The sequence below is a fragment of the Drosophila hydei genome, unplaced genomic scaffold, assembly GCF_003285905.1.
Source record: "Drosophila hydei strain 15085-1641.00,03,60 unplaced genomic scaffold, DhydRS2 tig00000508-arrow-arrow-pilon, whole genome shotgun sequence".
Lineage (NCBI taxonomy): Eukaryota > Metazoa > Arthropoda > Insecta > Diptera > Drosophilidae > Drosophila > Drosophila hydei.
In genome coordinates this window covers 10,080-27,353 of record NW_022045743.1, presented here as the reverse complement: position 1 = coordinate 27,353, position 17,274 = coordinate 10,080, and the positions used below count along the sequence as shown (strand labels likewise).

The window sequence follows — 17,274 nt, the reverse complement described above, 5'->3', positions numbered from 1 at the left end:
AATGAGATCCTTCATGGACTATAACAAAACAAAAAAATATTAAATATAATTAAAATTAAATGTATGGCTTTTAGCCAATGAAGTAGAGCTGTCAAACTATCGATGGATTGTTGGGATTGTACCTTTTCATGTGGTTCTTAGCCTTTGTTGAACATATCAGTTCATCAACACACAAAAATTGTTCCATAGGAACTTTTTTAAAATTTTTGTTTAGTTCATCTATTATTGGCCTGATTTTGAATAGCCGATCGTGACAGGAGTGTGACAAAGGCAGAGCATTATCATTGTTGTTAAAGTAAATGTGACGCCTCCTCATCAAATGTTTTTTGCGACATAATATTCTGTATCGCTGGTACTCCAATTATTGTTGACCAATATTGAGTAATTCTTGGAAGACGCGAAATTGACATGTATAATATTATTCCAACAAACTGTCGAATATCTAAGGACGTAAAATTGACATGTGCGTTAGGGTCTTTTTGGCGAATATAAAGATTTGTTTCGATTGTAATTTCATCAAACAGGTTTTTTGGAAAAAGATACCAAAAAAATTGTATTGGCTCTGATAGTTCCATTAGTTCCGGATGCAACATAGTACTCCCGAGAAACTGCAGTTGATTTTCGTTCAAAATTAAACTGCGTTTTCTCCATAACAAGTTTCTTTTCAGATCAGGGTTATTACTTTTAACATTTGGCTCAGAATCATCTACGAGATTTGAGTTTGAAACGTCTAAGGCATTACTCGGTGGATTTTGGTCATCGATGTCATCTTCATCCGTACTACCTGCATCTTTCTCATCTGGATAAAAATCGCTTTCTTCATCAGCAGAAAAGTCAAGTTCATCCTCGCTATCTAAACTGTTGAAATAATTTTCAACCTGTGAAGGTGTTAAACCTTTTCCTGACATATTTCCTGCGTAAGAAGTACTATTTATATATGTAGTCTCATAAAACACATACAACAAACCCAAGACAAGTTCTATGACACATAACAACAACATATAACCATATGTATAAACACATAACAACATATAATATAAACACAAACACTCTATGTTGCATAAATACAACAAAATAAATTCTGCACAATATAACTTCGAATACTTGTTTGATGTATATCTGCAACATACCGATTTTTCGAATCTACACACAATACACAACAAGAAACGTGAAAACTTGATAGCACATGCATTTGAAACATATTTACCTTTGTTTTTCTTAAGTTTTTCGTAAAGAAATATCTATATTTTTAATAAAATTTTGCAACACAATTTTTTCAGCGCACACAACATGTGCTTCTCACAAAATTGGCGGGAAAGTGAACATATGTTTTACAAAACATCTAGAAATGTGCCCAAAGCAAATCATTTATAAAATACGTTTGTTTCAGATGTACAACATATAGCCACATTCGATTTTTTCGATTTGCATTGCGAAAAAATATCTTTTAAAGGGTATGTTGCAGATATGCAACACTGCCATATAAAGGGTTAAAAAACAAACTAAATAAATGCATATTTAAAAATAAAAATAAAAATTTTAATAAACAATTCAAATGTTTACAATAATGAGATCCTTCATGGACTATAACAAAACAAAAAAATATTAAATATAATTAAAATTAAATGTATGGCTTTTAGTCTTCTGCCAAGATCCAAGAGTTATGATGAAGAAAAAGAAGCATGTCCACATGCTTAGCTTTTAAGGCTCGTCGTTCCGTGATAATCTATCCAGCTTTGCTGAACAATCGCTCTGACTCAGTGGATGAGTGGGTGCCGCACTCGATTCGACACAACTGCTGACTGCATAGTGACTGGTTCAACTGAAACAAATGAATTTTTGGTGGTTTCAGTTCTGGCAGCCGCCCGTATCCACTCTTTATATGCAACCCAAACCTCTTGCATGGCTTCCTGAAATAAAAATTACAAAAAACGCACTTAGATAAATCCTCACACAAACACACATACATACACTATACATATACATACACTGTCATTGTCCAGCTGTACATGTATGGTTGCGCCTGCTGCGTAAACTCTGCTACATTGTACATGTATTAGCATTGTGCCGCCTGGATGTGCAAGCTCCACTGCTGACTGCATAGTGACTGGTGCACCTGCCATAACTTAGTAGAAAGCGCGAGACAGTAAGCAAGAAACAAATGAATTTTTGGTGGTTTCAGTTCTGGCAGCCGCCCGTATCCACTCTTTACATGCAACCCAAACCTCTTGCATGGCTTCCTGAAATAAAAATTACAAAAAAACGCACTTAGATAAATCCTCACACAAACACACATACATACACATATACATATACATACATTGTAATTGTCCAGCTGTACATGTATGGTTGCGCCTGCTGCGTAAACTCTGCTCCATTCTACATGTATTAGCATTGTGCCGCCTGGATGTGTAAGCTCCACTGCTGACTGCATAGTGACTGGTTCAACTGAAATAAATGAATTTTTGGTGGTTTCAGTTCTGGCAGCCGCCCGTATCCACTCTTTACAAGCAACCCAAACCTCTTGCATGGCTTCCTGAAATAAAAATTACAAAAAAACGCACTTAGATAAATCCTCACACAAACACACATACATACACATATACAATAATGAGATCCTTCATGGACTATAACAAAACAAAAAAATATTAAATATAATTAAAATTAAAATTTATGGCTTTTAGTCTTCTGCCAAGATCCAAGAGTTATGATGAAGAAAAAGAAGCATGTCCACATGCTTAGCTTTTAAGGCAGCTCCTCGTTCCGTGATAATCTGTCCAGCTTTGCTGAAAAATCGCTCTGACTCAGTGGATGAGCAGCACAGAATAAACAATAATATATGCAAAAAATAATACTGTTAATTTTGACGCTTGCAATAATTTACAGCTGCGATCAAGGAGTTCAGTGATGGCGCACTCCATAAGGATGAAAGGCACAAGTACTATATGAATTCTTTGTTTCACGAGTTCGAAATGGTCGACGACAATGGCGATGTGCATCTGGATACACTATTCCGCTCGGTGCCGCACTCAATTCGAGACAATCTGACAGCCATGTCCCAGTAGTGCGTGCACCCGAAGGCGATACGCTGTGCCACAAGGCTTGGTGGTTCCATTAGTGCTGGAAGAAGACCGATCCCAAGGTATGTCGGCCAATGAAGTAGAGCTGTAAAACTATCGATGGTTGCAACATTCAATAGTTTCCATGGTTTTACAACAATTATTCAATAGTATCGATAGTACTATCGAAAATATTTTCAAGTTAAAAAACAAACTAAATAAATGCATATTTAAAATTAAAAATAAAAATTTAATAAACAATTCAGTTGTTTACATTAATGAGATCCTTTATGGACTATAACAAAACAAAAAAATATTAATTAAAATTTAAATTAAATGTATGGCTTTAAGCAACACATTTTAAATTGCAGTGTCCACCGACGAACATACTTAAAATGGCCAAGCTCTTCCACGACATCTGTGTGGAGCAATCCACCCAGCCGTCTGTGAAGCAGACAGCATAGAATAAACAATAATAGCTGCAGAAAATAATACTGTTAATTTTGACGCTTGCAATAATTTACAGCTTCGATCAAGGAGTTCAGTGATGGCGCACTCCATGAGGATGAAAAGCACAATTACTATATGAATTGTTTGTTTCACGAGTTCGAAGTGGTCGACGACAATGGCGATGCGCATCTGGATACACTATTCCGCTCGGTGCCGCACTCGATTCGAGACAATCTGATAGCCATGTCCCAGTAGTACGTGCACCCCGAAGGCGATGCGCTGTTCCACAAGGCTTGGTGGTTCCATTAGTGCTGGAAGAAGACCGATCCCAAGGTATGTCGGCCAATGAAGTAGAGCTGTAAAACTATCGCTGGTTGCAACATTCAATAGTTTCGATGGTTTTACAACAATTATTCAATAGTATCGATAGTACTATCAAAAATATTTTTAAGTTAAAAAACAAACTAAATAAATGCATATTTAAAAATAAAAATAAAAATTTAATAAACAATTCAGTTGTTTACATTAATGAGATCCTTCATGGACTATAACAAAACAAAAAAATATTAATTAAAATTTAAATTAAATGTATGGCTTTAAGCAGCACATTTCTAATTGCAGTGTCCACCGACGAACATACTTAAAATGGCCAAGCTCTTCCACTACATCTGTGTGGAGCAATCCACCCAGCCGTCTGTGAAGCAGGCAGCATAGAATAAACAATAAAAGCTGCAGAAAATAATACTGTTAATTTTGCAATAATTTACAGTTGCGATCAAGGAGTTCAGTGATAGCGCACTCCATGAGGATGAAAGGCACAAGTACTGTATGAATTCTTTGTTTCACGAGTTCGAAATGGTCGACGACAATGGCGATGTGCATCTGGATACACTATTCCGCTCGGTGCCGCACTCGATTCGAGACAATCTGATAGCCATGTCCCAGTAGTGCGTGCACCCCGAAGGCGATACGCTGTGCCACAAGGCCTGGTGGTTCCATTAGTGCTGGAAGAAGACCGATCCCAAGGTATGTCGGCCAATGAAGTAGAGCTGTAAAACTATCGACGGTTGCAACATTCAATAGTTTCGATGGTTTTACAACAATTATTCAATAGTATCGATAGTACTATCGAAAATATTTTCAAGTTAAAAAACAAACTAAATAAATGCATATTTAAAAATAAAAATAAAAATTTTAATAAACAATTCAGATGTTTACGATAATGAGATCCTTCATGGACTATAACAAAACAAAAAAATATTAAATATAATTAAAATTAAATGTATGGCTTTTAGTCTTCTGCCAAGATCCAAGAGTTATGATGAAGAAAAAGAAGCATGTCCACATGCTTAGCTTTTAAGGCAGCTCCTCGTTCCGTGATAATCTGTCCAGCTTTGCTGAAAAATCGCTCTGACTCAGTGGATGAGCAGAACAGAATAAACAATAATATATGCAAAAAATAATACTGTTAATTTTGACGCTTGCAATAATTTACAGCTGCGATCAAGGAGTTCAGTGATGGCGCACTCCATGAGGATGAAAAGCACAAGTGCTATATTAATTGTTTGTTTCACGAGTTCGAAGTGGTCGACGACAACGACGATGTGCATCTGGATACACTATTCCGCTCGGTGCCGCACTCGATTCGAGACAATCTGATAGCCATGTCCCAGTAGTGCGTGCACCCCGAAGGCGATACGCTGTGCCACAAGGCCTGGTGGTTCCATTAGTGCTGGAAGAAGACCGATCCCAAGGTATGTCGGCCAATGAAGTAGAGCTGTAAAACTATCGATGGTTGCAACATTCAATAGTTTCGTTGGTTTTACAACAATTGTTCAATAGTATCGATAGTACTATCGAAAATATTTTCAAGTTAACAAACAAACTAAATAAATGCATATTTAAAAAAAAAATAAAAATTTAATAAACAATTCAGATGTTTACAATAATGAGATCCTTCATAGACTATAACAAAACAAAAAATATTAAATATAATTAAAATTAAATGTATGGCTTTTAGTATTCTGCCAAGATCCAAGAGTTATGATGAAGAAAAAGAAGCATGTCCACATGCTTAGCTTTTAAGGCAGCTCCTCGTTCCGTGATAATCTGTCCAGCTTTGCTGAAAAATCGCTCTGACTCAGTGGATGAGCAGCACAGAATAAACAATAATATATGCAAAAAATAATACTGTTAATTTTGACGCTTGCAATAATTTACAGCTGCGATCAAGGAGTTCAGTGATGGCGCACTCCATAGGGATGAAAGGCACAAGTACTATATGAATTCTTTGTTTCACGAGTTCGAAATGGTCGACGACAATGGCGATGTGCATCTGGATACACTATTCCGCTCGGTGCCGCACTCAATTCGAGACAATCTGACAGCCATGTCCCAGTAGTGCGTGCACCCGAAGGCGATACGCTGTGCCACAAGGCTTGGTGGTTCCATTAGTGCTGGAAGAAGACCGATCCCAAGGTATGTCGGCCAATGAAGTAGAGCTGTAAAACTATCGATGGTTGCAACATTCAATAGTTTCCATGGTTTTACAACAATTATTCAATAGTATCGATAGTACTATCGAAAATATTTTCAAGTTAAAAAACAAACTAAATAAATGCATATTTAAAATTAAAAATAAAAATTTAATAAACAATTCAGTTGTTTACATTAATGAGATCCTTTATGGACTATAACAAAACAAAAAAATATTAATTAAAATTTAAATTAAATGTATGGCTTTAAGCAGCACATTTTAAATTGCAGTGTCCACCGACGAACATACTTAAAATGGCCAAGCTCTTCCACGACATCTGTGTGGAGCAATCCACCCAGCCGTCTGTGAAGCAGACAGCATAGAATAAACAATAATAGCTGCAGAAAATAATACTGTTAATTTTGACGCTTGCAATAATTTACAGCTTCGATCAAGGAGTTCAGTGATGGCGCACTCCATGAGGATGAAAAGCACAATTACTATATGAATTGTTTGTTTCACGAGTTCGAAGTGGTCGACGACAATGGCGATGCGCATCTGGATACACTATTCCGCTCGGTGCCGCACTCGATTCGAGACAATCTGATAGCCATGTCCCAGTAGTACGTGCACCCCGAAGGTGATGCGCTGTTCCACAAGGCTTGGTGGTTCCGTTAGTGCTGGAAGAAGACCGATCCCAAGGTATGTCGGCCAATGAAGTAGAGCTGTAAAACTATCGCTGGTTGCAACATTCAATAGTTTCGATGGTTTTACAACAATTATTCAATAGTATCGATAGTACTATCAAAAATATTTTCAAGTTAAAAAACAAACTAAATAAATGCATATTTAAAAATAAAAATAAAAATTTAATAAACAATTCAGTTGTTTACATTAATGAGATCCTTCATGGACTATAACAAAACAAAAAAATATTAATTAAAATTTAAATTAAATGTATGGCTTTAAGCAGCACATTTCTAATTGCAGTGTCCACCGACGAACATACTTAAAATGGCCAAGCTCTTCCACGACATCTGTGTGGAGCAATCCACCCAGCCGTCTGTGAAGCAGGCAGCATAGAATAAACAATAAAAGCTGCAGAAAATAATACTGTTAATTTTGCAATAATTTACAGTTGCGATCAAGGAGTTCAGTGATAGCGCACTCCATGAGGATGAAAGGCACAAGTACTGTATGAATTCTTTGTTTCACGAGTTCGAAATGGTCGACGACAATGGCGATGTGCATCTGGATACACTATTCCGCTCGGTGCCGCACTCGATTCGAGACAATCTGATAGCCATGTCCCAGTAGTGCGTGCACCCCGAAGGCGATACGCTGTGCCACAAGGCCTGGTGGTTCCATTAGTGCTGGAAGAAGACCGATCCCAAGGTATGTCGGCCAATGAAGTAGAGCTGTAAAACTATCGATGGTTGCAACATTCAATAGTTTCGATGGTTTTACAACAATTATTCAATAGTATCGATAGTACTATCGAAAATATTTTCAAGTTAAAAAACAAACTAAATAAATGCATATTTAAAAATAAAAATAAAAATTTTAATAAACAATTCAGATGTTTACGATAATGAGATCCTTCATGGACTATAACAAAACAAAAAAATATTAAATATAATTAAAATTAAATGTATGGCTTTTAGTCTTCTGCCAAGATCCAAGAGTTAGGATGAAGAAAAAGAAGCATGTCCACATGCTTAGCTGTTAAGGCAGCTCGTCGTTCCGTGATAATCTGTCCAGCTTTGCTGAACAATCGCTCTGACTCAGTGGATGAGCAGCACAGAATAAACAATAATAACTGCAGAAAATGATACTGTTAATTTTGACGCTTGCAATAACTTACAGCTGCGATCAAGGAGTTCAGTGATGGCGCACTCCATGAGGATGAAAAGCACAAGTGCTATATTAATTGTTTGTTTCACGAGTTCGAAGTGGTCGACGACAATGGCGATGTGCATCTGGATACACTATTCCGCTCGGTGCCGCACTCGATTCGAGACAATCTGATAGCCATGTCCCAGTTGTGCGTGCACCCCGAAGGCGATACGCTGTGCCACAAGGCCTGGTGGTTCCATTAGTGCTGGAAGAAGACCGATCCCAAGGTATGTCGGCCAATGAAGTAGAGCTGTCAAACTATCGATGGTTGCAACATTCAATAGTTTCGATGGTTTTACAACCATTATTCGATAGTATCGATAGTACTATCGAAAATATTTTCAAGCTTAAAAAACAAACTAAATAAATGCATATTTAAAAATAAAAATAAAAATTTTAATAAACAATTCAGTTGTTTACAATAATGAGATCCTTCATGGATTATAACAAAACAAAAAAATACTAGATACGAACTCCGGAAAACATTAAACTCAGAGGACTGATAGCCATGTCCCAGTAGTGCGTGCACCCCGAAGGCGATATGCTGTGCCACATGGCCTGGTGGTTCCATTAGTGCCGGAAGAAGACCGATCCCAAGGTATGTCGGCCAATGAAGTAGAGCTGTAAAACTATCGATGGTTGCAACATTCAATAGTTTCCATGGTTTTAAAACAATTATTTAATAGTATCGATAGTACTATCGAAAATATTTTCTCGTTAAAAAACAAACTAAATAAATGCATATTTAAAAATAAAAATAAAAATTTTAATAGAAAATTCTGTTGTTTACAATAATGAGATCCTTCATGGACTATAACAAAACAAAAAAAATATTAAATAAACTTAAAATTAAATATATGGCTTTAAGCAACACATTTTTAATTGCAGTGTCCACCGACGAACATACTTAAATCGGCCAAGCTCTTCCACGACATCTGTATGGAGCAATCTACCCAGCCGTCTGTGAAGCAGGTAGCACAGAATAAACAATAATAGCTGCAGAAAATGATACTGTTAATTTTGACGCTTACAAAAATTTACAGCTGCGATCAAGGAGTTCAGTGATGGCGCACTCCATGAGGATGGAAAGCACAAGTGCTATATGAATTGTTTGTTTCACGAGTTCGAAGTGGTCGACGACAATGGCGATGCGCATCTGGATACACTATTCCGCTCGGTGCTGCACTCGATTCGAGACAATCGGATAGCCATGTCCCAGTAGTGCGTGCACCCCGAAGGCGATACGCTGTGCCACAAGGCCTGGTGGTTCCATTAGTGCTGGAAGAAGACCGATCCCAAGGTACCGATGGTTTTACAACAATTATTCAATAGTATCGATAGTACTATCGAAAATATTTTCAAGTTAAAAAACAAACTACATAAATGCATATTTAAAAATAAAAATAAAAATTTAAAAAAACAATTCAATTGTTTACAATAATGAGATCATTCATGGACTATAACAAAACAAAAAAATATTAAATAAAATAAAACTTAAATGTATGGCTTTAAGCAACACATTTTTAATTGCAGTGTCCACCGACGAACATACTTAAAACGGCCAAGCTCTTCCACGACATCTGTGTGGAGCAATCCACCCAGCCGTCTGTGAAGCAGGCAGCACAGAAAAAAAAAATAATAACTGCAGAAAATGATACTGTTAATTTTGACGCTTGCAATGATTTACAGCTGCGATCAAGGAGTTCAGTGATGGCGCACTCCATGAGGATGGAAAGCACAAGTGCTATATGAATAGTTTGTTTCACGAGTTCGAAGTGGTCGACGACAATGGCGATGCGCATCTGGATACACTATTCCGCTCGGTGCCGCACTCGATTCGAGACAATCGGATAGCCATGTCCCAGTAGTGCGTGCACCCCGAAGGCGATACGCTGTGCCACAAGGCCTGGTGGTTCCATTAGTGCTAAAAGATCCCAAGGTATGTCGGCCAATGAAGTAGAGCTGTAAAACTATCGATGGTTGCAACATTCAATAGTTTCGATGGTTTTACAACAATTGTTCAATAGTATCGATACTACTATCGAAAATATTTTCTCGTTAAAAAACAAACTAAATAAATGCATATTTAAAAATAAAAATAAAAATTTAATAAACAATTCAGTTGTTTACAATAATGAGATCCTTCATGGACTATAACAAAACAAAAAAATACTAAATAAAATTAAAATTAAATGTATGGCTTTAAGCAACACATTTTTAATGGCAGTGTCCACCGACGAACATACTTAAAACGGCCAAGCTATAACAAAACAAAAAAATATTAAATAAACTTAAAATTAAATTGCAACACATTTTTAATTGCAGTGTCCATCGACGAACATACTTAAAACGGCCAAGCTCTTCCACGACATCTGTGTGGAGCAATCCACCCAGCCGTCTGTAAAGCAGACAGCACAGAATAAACAATAATAACTGCAGAAAATGATACTGTTAATTTTGACGCTTGCAAAAATTTACAGCTGCGATCAAGGAGTTCAGTGATGGCGCACTCCATGAGGATGGAAAGCACAAGTGCTATATGAATTGTTTGTTTCACAAGTTCGAAGTGGTCGACGACAATGGCGATGCGCATCTGGATACACTATTCCGCTCGGTGCTGCACTCGATTCGAGACAATCGGATAGCCATGTCCCAGTAGTGCGTGCACCCCGAAGGCGATACGCTGTGCCACAAGGCCTGGTGGTTCCATTAGTGCTGGAAGAAGACCGATCCCAAGGTACCGATGGTTTTACAACAATTATTCAATAGTATCGATAGTACTATCGAAAATATTTTCAAGTTAAAAAACAAACTATATAAATGCATATTTAAAAATAAAAATAAAAATTTAAAAAAAACAATTCAATTGTTTACAATAATGAGATCATTCATGGACTATAACAAAACAAAAAAATATTAAATAAAATAAAACTTAAATGTATGGCTTTAAGCAACACATTTTTAATTGCAGTGTCCACCGACGAACATACTTAAAACGGCCAAGCTCTTCCACGACATCTGTGTGGAGCAATCCACCCAGCCGTCTGTGAAGCAGGCAGCACAGAAAAAAAAAATAATAACTGCAGAAAATGATACTGTTAATTTTGACGCTTGCAATGATTTACAGCTGCGATCAAGGAGTTCAGTGATGGCGCACTCCATGAGGATGGAAAGCACAAGTGCTATATGAATAGTTTGTTTCACGAGTTCGAAGTGGTCGACGACAATGGCGATGCGCATCTGGATACACTATTCCGCTCTGTGCCGCACTCGATTCGAGACAATCGGATAGCCATGTCCCAGTAGTGCGTGCACCCCGAAGGCGATACGCTGTGCCACAAGGCTTGGTGGTTCCATTAGTGCTAAAAGATCCCAAGGTATGTCGGCCAATGAAGTAGAGCTGTAAAACTATCGATGGTTGCAACATTCAATAGTTTCGATGGTTTTACAACAATTGTTCAATAGTATCGATACTACTATCGAAAATATTTTCTCGTTAAAAAACAAACTAAATAAATGCATATTTAAAAATAAAAATAAAAATTTAATAAACAATTCAATTGTTTACAATGAGATCCTTCATGGACTATAAAAAAACAAAAAAATATTAAATAAAATTAAAATTAAATGTATGGCTTTTAGTCTTCTGCCAAGATCTAAGAGTTATGATACAGAAAAAGAAGCATGTCCACATGCTTAGCTTTTAAGGCAGTCCGTCGCTCCGTGATAATCTGTCCAGCTTTGCTGAACAATCGCTCTGACTCAGTGGATGAAGCAGGAATACACAAAAATTTCGTAATGACGTCTTTTATTCTACTTTCGTTATGCTGTAAATGCGGGAAAATATAACATTCGTATATATAAATGTATTTCTGACCAAAAAGAGCTGCTGAGTTGCACAATTGCGCCAAAGTAATTGATGTGTAACGCCCGATATCATCGCTATCGATAGTAATAAAAAACAATCAATATGGACGCAGAAATATAAAAATTCGATAGATCGATAGTTCAATCGATAGTTTTACAGCACTAATGTCAGTAGCGGCACGCGCACGAATTTTTCCTATGCGTGTGCACACATCCATTCAAATGCGTGTATTCTATTCTATTCGAAGAATCGAAATGGCGCTTGAATTGTGCTGAATTACTAGCTGCTACTTATGTTCAAATTTGTAACTGATGGTGTGAGCAGTGCATTGGCTGCGTTGGTAGAGGCGGCGCTCGTATGCAGATTGGTATGGGGTTCGAGACCGGTGGAGATGAAATGTTTTTATTGTATTTTTATTTCTTTTTTTAATTATTAAGTGGCGGTGTTGGTAGAGTTGGTGCACGTTGCGCAAAGAGTCCGGGTTTGAAACCTGGTCTTGCAATGTCGTTTTTATTTGTTTTCTTTTTTTTTAATTCTCGATACGAACTACGGAAAATAGTAGGCTCAGAGGACTGGATTCAGGGTATCTCCTAGTAGGGCACCCCGACTAGAGCTTTCTTACTTGTTTGTCACATGACTTGACACCACTCCACTAAATAGGTGTTTTGACAGAACCTTATCGATTATGTCGATAATTCCACAATATCTGCCTACTCTGTGTTCCACTTTTTTTTTGTTTTTTTTTTTTGTTGTTATGCATCGTCGCCTTTGTTCCGCCTTTCACAACTGGCAAAAAAGGTCGAGCGAGCGTACAGACAACTTATGCTTTTCCACAAAGAAGCAACATGGAAAAGGCTTTAAGTGACTTTGGCCGAAATCGCGGACGTCGTCCTGTCGCAGCCTGCCGATTTGTGGCTGTCGCCGGCTATGGCGCAGCGTGACGACAATGTGAGTTAACAAACCGAGCTCAGCTCTGCAACGCCCACTTAAGCAACACATTTTGAATTGCAGTGTCCACCGACGAACGAACTTAAAATGGCCAAGCTCTTCCACGACATCTGTGTGGAGCAAACCGGCTTCAGCGAGTTTGAATCCACCCAGGCGTCTGTGAAACAGCCATGCACAGAATAAACAATAATAACTGCAGAAAATAATAATAATGTTAACTGTGACGCTTGCAATAACTTACAGCTGCGATCAAGGAGTTCAGTGATGGCGAACTCCATGAGGATGAAAAGCACAAGTGCTATATGAATTATTTCACAAGTTCGAAGTGGTCGACGACAATGGCGATGTGCATCTGGATACACTATTCCGCTTAGTGCCGCACTCGATTCGAGACAATCTGATAGCCATGTACCAGTAGTGTGTGCACCCCGAAGGCGATAGGCTGTGCCACAAGGCCTGGTGGTTCCATCAGTGCTGGAAGATGACCGATCCCAAAGTATGTCAGCCTATGAAGCATTCGATTTATGCTTTACTAACAGCTTGATCTCATTCTTTCAACTAGCATTACCTCCTATCATAAAGCGGAGCGGCATTTGGGTTGCTTTTGGAAGGTCTTAAAATCTGTTTAGAATTCTAATTTAGTTTTGTGCTTAGCTGGTGATGCTATAATTGTAAACAAATTTTAGTTGGAATATATAATAAAATTAGTTTGCTGCAAAAATTAAATCTTTAAAGAAAACTCTGTTTTAGGTATGCATATACTTATGTGCTGCATTGTATTGCACATAAAATAAAAGTATGTTTCAGAAGCATAAATGGTTTTTTCTTCACTTCGCAATGTTGGATCTCACATAACGGCAGAATAAACCACAAATGGTCAGTTCTGTGTCAGGTTACAAATAAATAAGAGTTTATAATACTAACAAATGATTATAAAATCATTAATCATCAGATTTGGTATGCTAAAATAGATTGTTTAATATTTAATTAATATATTTATACTCATTCATACCAAAGGCTGCCACCAAACTTTATATCACCATGTACTAATTTAATAATACAATCATATAACTTCATTATTCTTTGGCCATTTCACATAAATAACAGCACTACAAAATAATATATAATTGCTTTTTACATATTTTTTCATATGTCTTGCCTTACGCGACTCCACTCCACTATATAGGTTTATTGACACCTATTCTGCAAAACTAACAACCTTCTTAAAATACTTAAATGGCCAATCTCTTCCACGACATATGTGTGGAGTAAACCGGCGTCAGCGAATGTCAATATACCCAACCGTCTGTGAAGCAGGCAGCACAGAAAAAACAAATATAACTGCAGAAAATAATAATAATGTTAATTGTGACGCTTGCAACAATTTACAGCTGCGATCAAGGAGTTCAGTGATGGCGAACTCCATGAGGATGAAAAGCACAAGTGCTATATGAATTGTTTGTTTCACGAGTTCGAAGTGGTCGTCGACAATGGCGATGTGCATTTGGATACACAATTCCGCTCGGTGCCGCACTCGATTCGAGACAATCTGATAGCCATGTCCCAGTAGTGCGTGCACCCCGAAGGCGATACGCTGTGCCACAAGGCCTGGTGGTTCCATTAGTGCTGGAAGAAGACCGATCCCAAGGTACATCGGCCAATGAAGCATTCGATTTATGCTTTACTAACAGCTTGAGCCGAAATCGCGGACTTCGTCCCGTCGCAGCCTGCCTGTTAATCGCCTTGTCACTGAAGCTCAGCGAGGCCCGGCGGTTATGGCGCAGCGTGACGACAATGTGAGTTAATAAACGGAGCTCAGCTCTACAACGCCCACTTAAGCATTACATTTTTAATTGCAGTGTCCAGCGACGAACGTACTTAAAATGGCCAAGCTCTTCCCCGACATTTGTGTGGAGCGAACCGGCGTCAGCGAATGTCAATCCACACAACCGTCTGTGAAACAGGCTGCACAGGATAAACAAATATAACTGCAGAAAATAATAATAATTTTAATTGTTCAGGCATGAACATACTGTAGTATATTTAATAACATATTAATAATACCCGAAGCAATATACAGTGTTCTACATATAAATGCGTCATAAGCCCTACATATGATAGTGTATAATAAATACGCATATAGTGACATTTGTCCCTACGCATAAACATAGGGCGAGCGCAAACAAATGGAATATGATCAGCCACTTAAGTGTGGTCTGACCAGCAGCGTGGGAGATGCCGCGTACGCACTTTGCCTAAGGTCTATGTCGCTTACCTAATGTTTATGCCATATGCATATAAATATATACAAGTATGTCTCCCGCTTGGAGCTCCACTCAACCGCGGAACTCACTACATAATGTACTTAGGCTAAGAGATGAAATACGCATGAGCCAGGGTATAAGAACTCTTGCTCAGACGAATAAAGATCATTACACAACTGAACACTACAGCAGTTATGTGTATTCACATTAATTGTGACTCTTGCAACAATTTACAGCTGCGATCAAGGAGTTCAGTGATGGCGAAGTCCATGAGAATGAAAAGCACAAGTGCTATATGAATTGTTTGTTTCACGAGTTCGAAGTGGTCGACGACAATGGCGATGTGCATCTGGATAAACTATTCCGCTCGGTGCCGCACTCGATTCGAGACAATCTGATAGGCATGTACCAGTATTGCGTGCACCCCGAAGGCGATACACTGTGCCACAAGGCCTAGTGGTTCCATCAGTGGTGGAAGAAGACCGGTCCGTAGGTATGTCGGCCAATGAAGCATTCGATTCATGCTTTACTAACAGCTTGATCTCATTCTTTCAACTAGCATTACTTCCTATCATAAAGCTGAGAGGCATTTGGGTTGCTTTTGGAAGGTCTTAAAAACTGTTTAGAATTCTAATTTAGTTTTGTGCTTAGCTGGTGGTGCTATAATTGTTAACAACTTTTAGTTTGATTATATAATAAAATTAGTTTGCTGCAAAAATTAAATCTTTAAAAAAAACACTGTTTTAGGTATGCATATACTTATGTGCTATACTGTATTGCAGACAAAATAAAAGTATGTTTCAGAAGCACAAATGGTTTTTTCTGCACTTCGCAATGTTGGGCACATAAAGCATTTTGGATCTCACATAACGGCAGAATAAACCACAAATGGTCAGTTCTGTGTCCGGTTACAAATAAAAAAGAATTTATAATACTAACAAATGATTTTAAAATCATTAAACATCAGATTTGGTATGCTTAAATAGATTGTTTAATATTTAATTAATATATTTATACTCATTCATACCCAAGGCTGCCACCAAACATTATATTACCATGTACTAATTTAATAATACAATCATATAAATTCATTTATCTTTGGCCATTTAACATAAATAACAACACTACACAATAATATGAAATAGCCTTTTACATTTATTTTATATGACTTGCCTGAGGTTTTTTGACATCTATTCTACAAAGCTGACAACGGTCTACAATAATATGAAATTGCTTTTTAATTTTTTTGATATGACTAGACTCCACTTCACTATATAGGTGTTTGACACCGTTTCTATGTCTCATATGTTTACAAAAGGCTACCACCAAACTTTATATGACCATGTACTAATTTAATAATGAAATCATATAACTTCATAATTATTTGCCAATTTAACATATATATGAACCTCTAATACGTGTACTTACCCAACAACTGAACCTATCCAAAAAATGAACCTATACAATAAGTTGACTTATTCAATAACCGAAACAATCCAATATAGAAACCTATACAATAATTGGACTTATCAGCAATTCAAACCAATCCAAAATATGGACTCTACTAATGAACCTATACAAACAATCCAAAATATAACCCTATACAATAATTACACTTATCTAATATTCAAACCCATCCAATATATGAACCTATGAAATAAATGTACTTAGCCAATAACCGAAGCAATTTAATAAATAAACAAATACAAAAAATTGACTTATCTAATATCCAAACCAATGCAATAAATTGACAAAAACAATAATTGGACTTACCTTATAACCGAACCAATCCAATTTATCAGCATATATATTAAGTGGACTTAGCTAATAACAGAATCAATTTAATAAATTAACATTTACAATAGTAGGACTTATCTAATATCCAAACCAATGCAATAAATTAACCAATACAATAAATGGACTTATCTTATAACCGAACCAATCCAATATATAAAGCTATACAATAAGTAGACTTATCCACCAACCGAACCAATTTAATAAATTACAATATACAATAATGGGACTTATCTAATAACCAAACCAATCCAAAATATAAACCTATATAATAATTGGACTTATCTAATATCCAAAGCAATCCAATATATGAACCTATATAAAGCTATACAATAAGTAGACTTATCCAATAACCGAACCAATTTAATAAATTAATATATACAATAATGGAACTTATCTAATAGCCGACCCAATCCAAAATATAACTCTATACAATAATGAGACTTATCTAATATCCAAACCAATCTAATATATGAACCTATACAATAAATGAACTTAGCCAATAACCGAACCAATTAA

General features: G+C 37.0%; 2 protein-coding genes, 1 long non-coding RNA gene and 10 pseudogenes across 3 annotated transcripts; 12 read left to right on the top strand and 1 right to left on the bottom strand.

Moving 5' to 3' along the window:
• Nucleotides 1–1,714: 1,714 nt before the first annotated feature.
• LOC115483153 lies at nucleotides 1,715–2,010 on the bottom strand. The gene is made up of 3 exons (XR_003944268.1): nucleotides 1,989–2,010; nucleotides 1,896–1,910; nucleotides 1,715–1,822 (listed from the first exon to the last, which is right to left on the bottom strand). It is a non-coding gene; the product is annotated as an uncharacterized LOC115483153 (long non-coding RNA).
• Nucleotides 2,011–2,673: 663 nt separating this feature from the next.
• Nucleotides 2,674–3,163, top strand: LOC115483138 (annotated as a pseudogene).
• A 291-nt stretch (nucleotides 3,164–3,454) lies between these two features.
• On the top strand, nucleotides 3,455–3,764 carry LOC115483140 (general odorant-binding protein 83a-like). Its single transcript, XM_030224304.1, has 2 exons — nucleotides 3,455–3,500; nucleotides 3,580–3,764. The coding sequence occupies exons 1-2, from the start codon at nucleotides 3,455–3,457 to the stop codon at nucleotides 3,762–3,764; spliced, it is 231 nt and encodes a 76-aa protein (XP_030080164.1).
• An 80-nt stretch (nucleotides 3,765–3,844) lies between these two features.
• LOC115483137 lies at nucleotides 3,845–4,556 on the top strand (annotated as a pseudogene).
• Nucleotides 4,557–4,793: 237 nt separating this feature from the next.
• On the top strand, nucleotides 4,794–5,284 carry LOC115483136 (annotated as a pseudogene).
• A 234-nt stretch (nucleotides 5,285–5,518) lies between these two features.
• LOC115483135 lies at nucleotides 5,519–6,008 on the top strand (annotated as a pseudogene).
• Nucleotides 6,009–6,299: 291 nt separating this feature from the next.
• LOC115483139 (general odorant-binding protein 83a-like) lies at nucleotides 6,300–6,609 on the top strand. Its single transcript, XM_030224303.1, has 2 exons — nucleotides 6,300–6,345; nucleotides 6,425–6,609. Exons 1-2 carry the CDS (start codon nucleotides 6,300–6,302, stop codon nucleotides 6,607–6,609), a joined length of 231 nt encoding a protein of 76 aa, XP_030080163.1.
• Nucleotides 6,610–6,689: 80 nt separating this feature from the next.
• Nucleotides 6,690–7,401, top strand: LOC115483134 (annotated as a pseudogene).
• A 274-nt stretch (nucleotides 7,402–7,675) lies between these two features.
• Nucleotides 7,676–9,803, top strand: LOC115483133 (annotated as a pseudogene).
• A 19-nt stretch (nucleotides 9,804–9,822) lies between these two features.
• Nucleotides 9,823–11,241, top strand: LOC115483132 (annotated as a pseudogene).
• A 1,435-nt stretch (nucleotides 11,242–12,676) lies between these two features.
• LOC115483131 lies at nucleotides 12,677–13,321 on the top strand (annotated as a pseudogene).
• Nucleotides 13,322–13,933: 612 nt separating this feature from the next.
• On the top strand, nucleotides 13,934–14,393 carry LOC115483130 (annotated as a pseudogene).
• A 5-nt stretch (nucleotides 14,394–14,398) lies between these two features.
• Nucleotides 14,399–15,454, top strand: LOC111599868 (annotated as a pseudogene).
• Nucleotides 15,455–17,274: the final 1,820 nt, after the last annotated feature.

Excerpts from the sequence above, each read along its gene's own strand:
- LOC115483140 (XM_030224304.1), top strand. The coding sequence starts at position 3,455 with ATGGCCAAGCTCTTCCACGACATCTGTGTGGAGCAATCCACCCAGC. Across the intron at positions 3,501-3,579 it reads TGTGGAGCAATCCACCCAGC|TTACAGCTTCGATCAAGGAG; the intron begins CGTCTGTGAAGC and ends GCTTGCAATAAT.
- LOC115483139 (XM_030224303.1), top strand. The coding sequence starts at position 6,300 with ATGGCCAAGCTCTTCCACGACATCTGTGTGGAGCAATCCACCCAGC. Across the intron at positions 6,346-6,424 it reads TGTGGAGCAATCCACCCAGC|TTACAGCTTCGATCAAGGAG; the intron begins CGTCTGTGAAGC and ends GCTTGCAATAAT.